Raw genomic sequence first — 13,088 nt, 5'->3', positions numbered from 1 at the left:
CACACGCAAAATCTTCTCGATAAATAGGGAATGGGACGTACTACGTCATTGTTTGGACCCGCCTCCATGCTGGCAATATAATTCACTTCCGGGCCGGCAGAGTCAATGCGGATTGTAACGTGTGGTAGTGCTAAGCTAACTCTTTCGGTGTTTTAGAAAGAAAATATGGGTGCTTATTGTTGCGTTACCGGGTGCAACAGCGTCTCCTACGACAAAAAAAGGGGTTAGGAAAAATGGACTCACTTTTCACCGTTTTCCTGCATGGAGGACCAAATATCAGATCACGAAGGTACGACGGATGGCTGGATTGCAGCGGTTCGTCGGAAAAGCATTTCTTATGATCATATTTCTGCTGGAATGAGAGTGTATTCCCCTCATCTCTACTCTTGTAAGTTGAACGATTTATCCGTTTTGGTTTCAATACGTTTTTTGTTTTTTTCTTTACTGTTGTGTAAATCTGCCTCGGTAGCAATGCTAACCTACTCCTCCTCATCACCTATCTGTTGTGTTACTAGGAAAACCTGCATATGAAATGCTGACAACACATCCCGATTGGTCACCATATCTCTTCTTGGGTTATTCTGAGGTCAAGCGCACCACATCGGAGCGTTGAGAGGTTGGAAAGGCGAAGAGTGCACGCTGAAACTTCAGTTTGCTCTGCTCTTACAAACACGATCCCAAGTGTTATGAAAAGTCAATAAAATATGAATACCAAAACATTACTTGAACAACTTCTTGACAAACTGTAACTGCTTGTTGTTTACTTCAGGTCTTCATAATAAACAGGTGTAATAATTACAAAGTCAGGTGACTTAATTTTGTTATTCTATTTGGAATATGCATTGACAATTTTTGGACAGTGTTGTAGACAAGAACTGGGACTGATAAGTTGCAATAGATTTATTTCAAGTAATGCAATTTCTCCAATACGATATTTGAATTGACAGTTTAAAATCTTTAAATTAGTGCAAACAAGGCCCACCCTCTGACGGTGGCAGCAAATATTATATAATTATAAGTAATACACAAATACAAGATCACAATAAACGTGTCTTTGTCAAAGCAGTTTAAAACACTATTTACTGGCCTTGGGTAAATTGCCAGACAGGATAAATATGTGCTTTAAAGTTCTTGCATTTCCATTTTAAGTATTGCAAGTACTAGTCTCCAACACAGTATTTGAACTGACAGTTTAAAATCATTTTAGTACAAAATGGCCCACACTCTGGCAGGGGGCAGCAAATATTATAATACATAATACATTATAAAAAGCTATATACTATATAAATACAAGATCACAACAAAACCTGTATTTTTCAAAGCAGTTAAAAAACATCCAGTGGCCTTAGGTAAATAAAGGTGTATAAATATGTACTTTACAGTTCTTGCATTTCTATTTTAGGTATTGCAACTTTTCCAACACTATTTGAATTGACAGTCTAAAGTCTACATAAGTGCAAATAAGAATATTATAATTTAAAAATAAGAATATATAAATTCAACATTACAATGAAAGGTGTCTTTGTCAAAGTGGTTAAAAAAAAAAAAAAAAAAAAAAAAAAAAACGTCACTGGCCATAGTTAAATAGCCAGGCAGAATAAATATGTGCATTAAAGTTCTTGCATTTTCACAAGTTAAAAGCCCGCAGTTCATCGACGAGAAGGGCAGACCCAGATGGCGTCTGCTGCAGGGGCTTGTTTGAGTCCGACACAGGACAAATGGAACCACTCCATTGAACAAATTTTCTTTGTCAAATGATCCAAGAAGAGAGATGGTGACCAATCGGGATGTGTTGTCAGCAGGTTTACCTAGGAACACAACAGGTAGGGGAGTCGTAGTAGGCGAGCATTGCTACCGAGGCAGATTTACACAACGGTGTAAAAAAACAAAAACGTATTGAAACCAAAAGTGGATAAATCGTTCAACTTACAAGAGTAGAGATGACAGGAACACACTCTCATTCCAGCAGAAATATGATCATAAGAAATGCTTTTCCGACGAACCGCTGCAATCCAGCCATCCGTCGTACCTTCGTGATCTGATATTTGGTCCTCCATGCAGGAAAACGGTGAAAAGTGAGTCCATTTTTCCTCACCCCTTTTTTTGTCGTAGGAGACGCTGTTGCACCCGGTAACGCAACAATAAATCACCCATATTTTCTTTCTAAAACACCGAAAGAGTTAGCTTAGCACTATCACACGTTACAATCCGCATTGACTCTGCCGGCCCGGAAGTGAATTATATTGCCAGCATGGAGGCGGGTCCAAACAATGACGTAGTACGTCCCATTCCCTATTATGTAAATTTTTTAAACCGTCAAATTTACATAATTTTGAATGCCTCTAACATTGTTTATCGTTTTAATGCTTTCCAAGGCCTGAATTTGGACAAAATCCATTTAATGACTTTTATTCCTATCTAATGATCTGCATAAACTCTAAATTGAACTTGGCAGCAGATAAGTGACTGCATACTCCACACGACAAAAAGAAACATTTGCCAGACAGCATTTTGTGCTTCGCTGCAGGTTAACAATTTTGTGATACAGAATATACATTATGATTTACAATTCCAGATGATCAAATTCGGGAAGACCAGCAGTGACAGAGTTCCAAGACATTCTTTCCTGTCGGTATACAATCTGACAATCACATAGTTTAAGGAATCTCCCAAACATCCAATAACCGTTCACGTTTGCACTTGCTTCTGAATGTACTTCTCTTGGACAAGTTTTTCTGATGCACTTTTCCAAGATTTATATTTTATTCTAAATGATTAAAATGTTGATTGTAATGCTGACCGTCATTTTCAGCTGGTCAATATGATTGCAGAAACTCCGTTATGGTTAAGGATGGGTCTCCTTCCATTGTGCCCCAGCTGGATTTAAACTCCATTGAGGTTAAGGATGGGTCTCCTTCCATTGTGCCCCAGGTCAACGAAGCTTTCATTATTTAATGGGTAACTCACAGTAGTGTTATTTTGCTTTCTGATGACATGAGACCATTTCAATTAAAAATACTTTTATTATATAAAAAAATCGACATTGCAATTTCGATTCCTTTCAAAAACACAAACAATTTACATTTAAATTCCTCAATGTGGGGAAATGAAACGTCTCCTCAGGAAACATTCTATTTAGTGTAGTCCAGATTCAAGGATGACTGAGCAGCTTTCCATGCTGCAAATGTTTCAAGACACTAGAAAGACCTGTTCAAGTAGAACAGCAAATTTTAGTTCATGCCCGTGGAGCAAAACATGTCCTACATTTTGTACTTACCAACTATAATAGGTATGGGAGAGTGGGAGTATGTCTCCAGCATTGAGACATTTCAGTAAAAACCTATGAAAAGAGACAAAATGAGTTCACAGAGGCATTGCAAACGTGAATTCTTAACACTCTCGCATACATTCTCACAAGCAAACATGCAAATCTTAACATGGACTATTTTTATCCAACTCAAAACATTTTTTTCCATTATTGGGATATTTCTACCACATATTGTTAGATGTGATGTAATCATACACTAATTTTCAGGATATCACAACCACATATTGTTAGATGTGATGTATATTATAAACACTAATTTTCACCAATTTACAAAGTTCAGATAAGCTAAAAATAAAAGGTATTGGAGTAAATTAAACATTTATTTTTTTGGTACGGTATATTTTGCTCTGAACAGCCGATGGCATATTTGGTCCGTAGAGCATCTTTGGTGCATTTTGTATATAAATTACCTTGCACTTGTCACAATATAACACAAAGATCTAATAAGAGAGTTGGTTAGTTTTACCTTCTTGTGGCGATCTTTTGGCTTTTAGAATCCTCCCCTCTGCGATTTTTTTCTTTTATAAAAAAGCAGCCAGCATGACTTTGCTTCAAAGTCAAGACCCCTGCAAGCTTGGTTTGAAATATTGTTGAGATACAGTTACTGCAAGTGGCTGATGCCTTCGAGAGTTGGTGATACACTAAAGGTTGGCGACAATACATATTCAAGCAGGATATCATCAAGTCCAACTTATATTTGCCAGACCATTATTTCTTGGAATGATGAGCTTTATTTATTGTAAGTGACATTACAAGTGTATCTAAAAAATTTGGGAAAACACACTAAGTTCAATGTCAAAACACTTGTTTTGTTTTAAAGAAAAATCAGACTGAAAGTACACATGTAGCTTTTTTTCAGCGTCAAATACACTTACATTTTCACCAACGGAAATTTTATTTTGTACAACAAATGCAAAATGTTTTTGTCATGTTTAAACTGAATCTAGAAACAGCGCACTGCAGAAAAGACATTTGGATATACGTCTTTAGAATCCTATTTAGCCAAACGTACACACTTATGCATTTTAATGTGTCTAAAACATACATAGTTGTCCTACAGTTATGTACAGAATATTGAGGTTGCAGCCTTCCATACAAACATTGAAAATTGGTTGGGCTTTAGTATTTTTGCAATTGTGTGAAATATCAGATTATCAGGTATATTTTTACATTGATGAACTATATTACCATAAGATTTAAGTGACTTTATAAAAGACGAGTTGCGAAATCTTAAGATTTGCAGGGACTATTAAACAAGATTTTGAATTCCAAATTAAGCGCTCCTCTTTTGATTCATTTGAGAATTACTAATATGCAGGCTAGGTGTTTTCTTTCGCCACAACATATCTGACACAATTAAAATATAAACCAGCAAATACCACTTAAAATATGAACGTCACTTTAGGTTTGTCAGGCTAGAACTGCCAACTACGCATTGTAACAGTTATTAAATGGAAACAGTAAACCACGACAAAAACTTAACATCTTTTAGCCCCTGGAAATCCGACACATCCAACAAAATTTTTACTTAAAAAAGCAAAACCATAAAAATAAACTAAACCATAAAAAGGGGGAAAAATGAGGGAAATTACTTTGAAACGTTAAGTGAGTTACAATCGAAGACAGTTGCTGTGGCAACTCTCTACCAGTAGCTGTTCAGAATCTTCCATAGGGATGCTCTCTATAGGCTCCTTTTGTCTGCCTGGCTGGAGCAGCCTTGCCTCCAGCAGCAGCGGCGGACCATTGGTTCTCCCAATCCTCCTGACCTGAAAAAGGGAACGAGGGATGGGGGTGGGGACAAACCAAGTGTTAAATTTTGGTGTTAGGGGGGAGGGGGCCAGCAATGCTTACCATATTGCTCATAGGCCGCTTCCTGGGGCTCTCCATGACCATAATCGTAATACTCAGTATCACTGAAACAGAGAATTCAAACCTAAGCGCAATGTGTTTGAGTGCAATAAACTGGACGGCTGGTTTGTCTCTGACTATTGACTTACGTGGGCACAGGTTGTTGGTTATAATAATTTTCATACCCCTCATAGGCTGGCTCTGCATATGAATCCTCATAAGCAGGCTGGAAGGAAGATAAATCACCGAGTACATTATCATGGCGAAAAGATGTCAAGACGTGCGTTTGATAAACCATTTATTGGGGCGTCTAAGTAAGAAAGCTATGTTTAATAGCTTACATAGTCTTCATAGGACTCAGGTTTGGGTTGGGTGCCTGAAGGGGGAACCTTCTGGTGGGAAAGGGCAGAAGCGGGGAGCATCCTTGGTGCCCCGGCTGCAGGGGGTCTGGAGCGAGAGGCACCAGCCCCTCGATTTGGAGCTGCGGGTCCACCTCTACCGGCTGGCCCGCCTCGCGAATTGCCTCGGCCCATTGCACCTCGCGGGGCTCCGCCGCGCATACCCCCCCGAGGACCGCCGCGGGGAAATCCACGCCCTCTGTGGAAAGGAGTCCATACATTTGCGTTTTGGTAATGTACGTAGCAGAGCCACTGTATGACCGTTACTATTTGCATCTGTCCTACCTCGGCCCAGCACCTGGTGGTCCTCCTCTGCCTCGTCCCATTTGCCCTCGTCCCCTGGCTGAACCATCGTGAGATCCATTGAGGAAGTGGGGGTCCATATATGGATCGTATTCACTGGGATCCTATCAACAAGTAAAAAAAGTTACAATTGTCGTAATACCAAGTAACTGAAATTTTACAGTGAGTGACACATACTGGGATCAGGAACTTTTTGACCTCCTCCATGGCATTAGCCATCCGAAAGTGTGCTTCCGGAATGGGTCCCATCACCTCAATGAAAACATGCAGCTCCATAGCAAGATGTGCATATTTGGCTTCCCCACCATTCCGAAGCTCTTCCTCCTGTAAGGGAAATTCAGAAAATTAGGCAAGATGAACAAGGGAAACTAGCCATGTTTGATTGGACAATATCTACATATACATACCTTATTCTTGTCCCTCATGGAGCCTTTACCCAAAACTGAAATCTTGGCACCAGTTTCCTCTTGCAGCCTCTTGATTGTGCTACCTTGTGGCCCCAAAATCTTGCCGACAAAGTTTACCTGGAAGGATAAGGGGTATCAACATTGAGATAAGAGCTTATGCAACCCCGCTCCCAACTTATAAACCATCATTATTGACCTTGTTCTTAGTAATTTTAATTGAGTAGAGAGCACATTTAAGAATATCCTTAACCAACAGATTCATTCAGAAAAGCTTTACTATTTCATAACAAAATTGCTCACCCTGGGGTATTGCTTGGATGGGATAAGTAGACGCTCTTTAAGTTTATGTGTAGTAAAGAGGTCCAGGTACGTCTCCTTCTCTGCTTCTTTCTTGGGTTCACCTTTTTGGATCCTATCGATCTCTGCAGAGGGGGAAAAAAAAGCACTTTTTTCACTATATATTTACACAATATTTTTCACATATCACACGTTGGGTGAATAATAAACGAGTACAAAAAAAAACGGACCTTGACATTGAACACGTGGGTATTTTAAAATGGAGTCAAGTAACAATAGCTAATGCTAACGCAGCACACACACACAATAGGGCTACCTTAACATCTTGGCGCGACACTCATGTAGGAAAGGGCCGTGTTGTAAAATGGCGCTCATAAGAATTACCACAACTAACCACTCTGGTTGATCGTTAAATATAACTTATATGCTGAAAATGAAAAGCAATAACGGTTGACCTCCAAAAGTCAACACCGCGTGTTTAATTCGCCATTGTTCATCTGAACGTTTTTTTCAAGGCTGAAGGCGCAGCGCCATCCATGAGCCGACTATTAGCTTTTAGCGCCAAAAAGCTAAAAAAAAATAAAAAACGGTTAAATAGACTTACCAGCAGAAATAAGCTTCATGGCGTGTGTGAATGACGAATCCAAGCTGTCTTTCTCGGCCAGGAGCTCCGGCAGGTACTTGGTGTCTTCCATTTTGCTCTCGACGTTGAACAAGGCCGACGCGATGGCGGATTTGAATGGGGCTTTTGTTAGCACTTACTGAGCTCAAACCTCGCGAAGACCACTAAATGTGAGAGTCACTCGCTGCGCTGAGGTTTCAAACGAAAGTGGGTTGCGAAAAGACAAAAGTCCTTTCATCCAATAGCGTCGTGATAATTTTCTCCGTCGTGCCTCTGCAGCGTGCTGTTGGCTTTCGTCAATGGACAAAGAAGAGATGGCGCAGCTGCATTTGATTGAGGAGGAAGAGAGAGGCTTGCTTTCCGGAGGTGACGTCACAAGCACCGCCCAAATTAGCAAATCCTTATCAAAGCTCAAACAAAAAAAGACACCGACAAACTATGCCTTCAAATACTAAGTAATTTGATAACATTATAAATGCCATTTGACGTTACTACCGCATACCAAGTACTATTAAAGGCAATAATGAGATGTACAGAAATGGCTACATTTTACTCCATTATCTATGAAAACTATATGTATCACGGACAACAGACTTGATTTACTATATGACGTAGAACTTAAATATGGCAACTGTACTTATACTCTTGTATACTATGTATTACAACATTTCTAAGTTTACATTTAAATTAGCCAATTCCACACTCAACTTCTGTCATAGTCAATGATATTCAAATACAACTCGACTGACACAATAATACATTTGGAACAATTAAGATACTCAATATAAAAATAAATCTATACATTGAAAGATGGGTCAATAACATTTTCTCAAGTAGTCAGTAATTGAATGATTTTTTTGAACCTGTCCTGTTCAGCTGCTTAGATACAGAGAATAGGAATCTGTATGTCCTTATGGTCTAAACAGTTTTAATGTATCACATGGGAGTTATTCTCTCATTGTGGTTGTTCATTATGTTGTATTTATAAGGAGAAAGCAGCGAGCAGTGAGGGGTAATGGGGGGACAGAGAGGGAAGGAAGCAGACAGAAGAGAAGAACAAACAACAATCGGAAATATATAACATGCCTACGCTACCTACAGTATATTAACATAGAAGTGCTATCGTTAGCTAAATATATTTACGGGTGGACACCAAGCGGGGGTAGGGTTGCCACCTTTCAGAAATAGAAATAACGGGCGCCCCCTTCACGCCCAAAGCCTTACGGGCGAAAAAAAGGGGCATCCCCCAAACTCCTAAAATGCATAGAAATGTATCTATTTTTAGATGAGAAAACTGTATTGTGCACTATGTGGGCATGGCAGTTTCCTTGCAGCAGATTGTTTTCACTAACCTGCAGAAAAAAAACAAAATCAAAGTTGTGAATATCGTAATTAACATTTGTGTTGTCGGCACTGAATCCGGTCACGTGATCCATTGAAAAGCCAAATTTCTTAAGGGAATGTTCCAGGAGAGCTACAATTCCAGCAGCTGACTCATCTGCATTCTCTATGAAGTCCAGCATTTTGTTGGTGAGCCCAGACTCTGGACTGAAATACTGGACAGCAAGGGGAAGCATCTTCCTGCTCAATTTATTCGAGGCATCTGTCTGTATGGAGAATGGGATGGGTGACGTTAAGATCTTGAGCACATCACCCACTGCCTTTGGACCCAGGACTTGTTTCAACAGTGCCTCTTGCTTTGTTCTCCCCAAAGTCATTTTATTCACCATTTTGGAATCACATAAAAATCTTCTGATTGAGCCTGTGTCCACAGTCAGCACTATTGTAGCTCTGGCTGGCTACGTTTTACTGTGTGGTATACCTGTGTCACCTCAGCTGCAGTAATTCAGAGGGTAGGAGTGGGATGATGTCTAATTCACTATCAATCAATCAATAGATAGAATATATCCGCAGTAGGACTATTTATCCAGTGTTTATTTGCTGCTAATCTATTAGGAATGATTCCAAATGAGGAGCATTAGTTAGTGTAACAAAATGAGATGTTCTTTATGGGTACATAAATTCATTCCATATTGACTGATAATAAATGCATGTTTAAAAAGAAAAAAAAAAAAATCAACATTCCTGAAAATAATCAACCATAGTAGCGACTGAAATAGCCTAGCTATGCTCCTATCAATGCAAGATGTATGAGAGTAAATATAAATATAGCCTATATTTTATCCATATACAAGAGCAAAATAACATACCAAATCAAGCTCAGGGGATGTTTCAGGTACAAATAATTGTGACGAAGGGGGATGGGATCTTATATTCCGTTGGTGGAGGTCCCCTGCAGCATGCCGTTTTACACCTCCGTGAGACGCTGCAAAAACTTTCCTGCCTGACTTGCAGTTCGCTTTATAATCATCATCAGTGACTCTATCGAGCCACGGGTTCCCCTCTTCCCACTCCACTCTATTTTTTGGAGACGTTTCCCCTTTTGAGGATGAGGTGGGGTGTCCTGAACTTCTGCTGCTGAAGAAGACATTTTTGTTTTGATAACGTGCGGGGCGGTGGGCTGAACAGAGCGAGCGAGGTAACTAGGCAACGAACCCGGAAGTGGAGCGCAGTGCAGGGCAGACAGCAGCGGGCACGCAGATAACTATCTTGCTGTCTTTAATATCTCCTGCTTTTTGTTCATTATCGTTGGCTCAGGGGTCACTCATGAGCGCAGGAGGTGTGTGTTTGTGTGTGACAGACGTGCATGGGCTGGGTGCACCGCCGCCCGCCACCGGAGCCGCGGGTCGCGCGGTGTCGCCCCATGGTACAATTGTGAAATACGGAATAAACTGCGTTCCGTATTGAACCAATACGGAACGCAACTTTTAATTCCCAATTACGGAACGATTCCGTATTTCAAGTGACAGGTGGCAAGCCTAAGTGGGGGGCCTAATAAGCGAGGAGAAAGAGGAGGGGAGGGGAGTCAAAAGGAGACGTGATTAGGTGGGGTGGAGCTTACATAAATCAGAAATGTGAGGTATTTTGTGAATCACATGTAAGTGGATATTTTGACATCTTATTCTATGCTGCCTGACCGTTAATCCTGGCATCGACAATCTCTCAACATGAGTCTGTCTAATTGCACCCAGTCATGCGTGAGCCCACTCAGACGTTTGATAGTCCTGCAGAAAAGTGGAGCTGCTGCACAAAGGCCACCCCAGGGCCCTGGCACCGCTCCAGCCAATCAGGGGAGTGAGCGAGCACGGCCCATCCCTCCTTCCGCAGCTGCGGCAAAGGGGCCACCCCCATCCCCCTGGAACCCAGAGTGGTCCCCCAGACCATCCACACCCCCATTAATAGGCCCTTAGGGAAGGGATTAGGGGATGCGCCCCCACCACCACACGACCACCCGAATCACTAGGCACCACCTCAACCGCCCCCAACCAACGAGGCACACGTTTGGACCCCCATGGCCCAACAGGCCCGGAGCAGGACAGGATTCCCACTACGAGGGTGTGACACCGAGCTGATCCACTGGCACCCAGCCAGCGATCCAGGCCCAAGGAGGATACCCGGTAGAGAGCAGCGTGACCAGACTGGCAGCCCCTACCCAGCATCGTGGTGGGATTGTGTGGGGAGGGTAGTGCAGTGTATGCATTAAAATAGGAGAGCCCAGCTGAGAGGGCAGTGGGACCGCCGCGTGGAAATTGTTCCCTGCCGCAATCCCACCGCCCCTCGTCGTAGTTCCCCCATGGAGTATAATGTATATAAATTGTATATAGTGTTGTGTTAAAAGCGGTGCAGAAATGGCGGGGAGGCAACTGTCACGCCACCTCCCCCTCCACCCAACCGACCCACACCCTCCGTGTATAATGCATTAAAAACAAGGGGAAGCCGGACCGGGACTGTATGGCCCCATTCCGACTCTCCCCAAAGATGAAAAATGAATGTGTTGGTGCCCAAAGTGAAAGATATTTACAGTGCAAAGAGTGTGTGAGTTAAGAGGCAGGCTCCCGCGGGCAGGTGCCTGCACGCCAGTACTGCCAGCCACAGTGCAAAAGAAAGCACCAGGGCCCCGACCACCCCCCACCCCAGACCAACGGCCCCCATCCCCAATCGGGCACCGCACCACGTGCCAGCGGTCAGGGGACAACCAGCCCCACCCCAGGTCCAAAGGACCCGAAGAGGGCAGTTATTGAAAGATGGTCAACTGTTTAAATACAGTGCCTTGCAAAAGTATTCGGCCCCCTTGAATCTTGCAACCTTTCGCCACATTTCAGGCTTCAAACATAAAGATATGAAATTTAAATTTTTTGTCAAGAATCAACAACAAGTGGGACACAATCGTGAAGTGGAACAAAATTTATTGGATAATTTAAACTTTTTTAACAAATAAAAAACTGAAAAGTGGGGCGTGCAATATTATTCGGCCCCCTTGCGTTAATACTTTGTAGCGCCACCTTTTGCTCCAATTACAGCTGCAAGTCGCTTGGGGTATGTTTCTATCAGTTTTGCACATCGAGAGACTGACATTCTTGCCCATTCTTCCTTGCAAAACAGCTCGAGCTCAGTGAGGTTGGATGGAGAGTGTTTGTGAACAGCAGTCTTCAGCTCTTTCCACAGATTCTCGATTGGATTCAGGTCTGGACTTTGACTTGGCCATTCTAACACCTGGATACGTTTATTTTTGAACCATTCCATTGTTGATTTGGCTTTATGTTTTGGATCATTGTCCTGTTGGAAGATAAATCTCCGTCCCAGTCTCAGGTCTTGTGCAGATACCAACAGGTTTTCTTCCAGAATGTTCCTGTATTTGGCTGCATCCATCTTCCCGTGAATTTTAACCATCTTCCCTGTCCCTGCTGAAGAAAAGCAGGCCCAAACCATGATGCTGCCACCACAATGTTTGACAGTGGGGATGGTGTGTTCAGGGTGATGAGCTGTGTTGCTTTTACGCCAAACATATCGTTTTGCATTGTGGCCAAAAAGTTCAATTTTGGTTTCATCTGACCAGAGCACCTTCTTCATGTTTGGTGTGTCTCCCAGGTGGCTTGTGGCAAACTTTAAACGAGAATTTTTATGGATATCTTTGAGAAATGGCTTTCTTCTTGCCACTCTTCCATAAAGGCCAGATTTGTGCAGTGTACGACTGATTGTTGTCCTATGGACAGACTCTCCCACCTCAGCTGTAGATCTCTGCAGTTCATCCAGAGTGATCATGGGCCTCTTGGCTGCATCTCTGATCAGTTTTCTCCTTGTTTGAGAAGAAAGTTTGGAAGGACGGCCGGGTCTTGGTAGATTTGCAGTGGTCTGATGCTCCTTCCATTTCAATATGATGGCTTGCACAGTGCTCCTTGAGATGTTTAAAGCTTGGGAAATCTTTTTGTATCCAAATCCGGCTTTAAACTTCTCCACAACACTATCTCGGACCTGCCTGGTGTGTTCCTTGGTTTTCATAATGCTCTCTGCACTTTAAACAGAACCCTGAGACTATCACAGAGCAGGTGCATTTATACGGAGACTTGATTACACACAGGTGGATTCTATTTATCATCATCGGTCATTTAGGACAACATTGGATCATTCAGAGATCCTCACTGAACTTCTGGAGTGAGTTTACTGCACTGAAAGTAAAGGGGCCGAATAATATTGCACGCCTCACTTTTCAGTTTTTTATTTGTTAAAAAAGTTTAAATTATCCAATAAATGTTGTTCCACTTCACGATTGTTTCCCACTTGTTGTTGATTCTTGACAAAAAAATTAAATTTCATATCTTTATGTTTGAAGCCTGAAATGTGGCGAAAGGTTGCAAGATTCAAGGGGGCCGAATACTTTTGCAAGGCACTGTATAAAGAATTTTGTTACGTTTATTCATTCATTCATTCATTTTCCATGCCGCTTTTCCTCACGAGGGTCGCGGAGGTGCTGGAGCCTATCCCAG

At 42.0% G+C, this 13,088-nt stretch overlaps 1 protein-coding gene across 1 annotated transcript; it reads right to left on the bottom strand.

Moving 5' to 3' along the window:
* Positions 1-3,003: 3,003 nt before the first annotated feature.
* On the bottom strand, positions 3,004-7,542 carry khdrbs1a (KH domain containing, RNA binding, signal transduction associated 1a). The gene is made up of 10 exons (XM_057860486.1): positions 7,186-7,542; positions 6,585-6,706; positions 6,285-6,401; positions 6,055-6,201; positions 5,860-5,981; positions 5,518-5,773; positions 5,326-5,402; positions 5,180-5,241; positions 3,278-5,094; positions 3,004-3,207 (listed from the first exon to the last, which is right to left on the bottom strand). Exons 1-9 carry the CDS (start codon positions 7,274-7,276, stop codon positions 4,985-4,987), a joined length of 1,104 nt encoding a protein of 367 aa, XP_057716469.1. The 5' UTR covers positions 7,277-7,542; the 3' UTR covers positions 3,004-3,207; positions 3,278-4,984.
* Between the last annotated feature and the right edge of the window lie 5,546 nt (positions 7,543-13,088).

This window comes from Corythoichthys intestinalis, chromosome 15 (assembly GCF_030265065.1).
Source record: "Corythoichthys intestinalis isolate RoL2023-P3 chromosome 15, ASM3026506v1, whole genome shotgun sequence".
NCBI lineage: Eukaryota > Metazoa > Chordata > Actinopteri > Syngnathiformes > Syngnathidae > Corythoichthys > Corythoichthys intestinalis.
The sequence above is the reverse complement of the archived record's forward strand: the minus strand, read 5'-3'. Positions and strand labels throughout refer to the sequence as shown.

Bases quoted from the DNA above. Each gene is read 5' to 3' on its own strand.
- khdrbs1a (XM_057860486.1), bottom strand. From the start codon at position 7,276: ATGGAAGACACCAAGTACCTGCCGGAGCTCCTGGCCGAGAAAGACAGC. The intron at 6,707-7,185 runs GTAAGTCTATTT...CCCCCTCTGCAG, and splicing joins CATGAAGCTTATTTCTGCTG to AGATCGATAGGATCCAAAAA. The intron at 5,242-5,325 runs GTAAGTCAATAG...TCTCTGTTTCAG, and splicing joins AACCAACAACCTGTGCCCAC to TGATACTGAGTATTACGATT.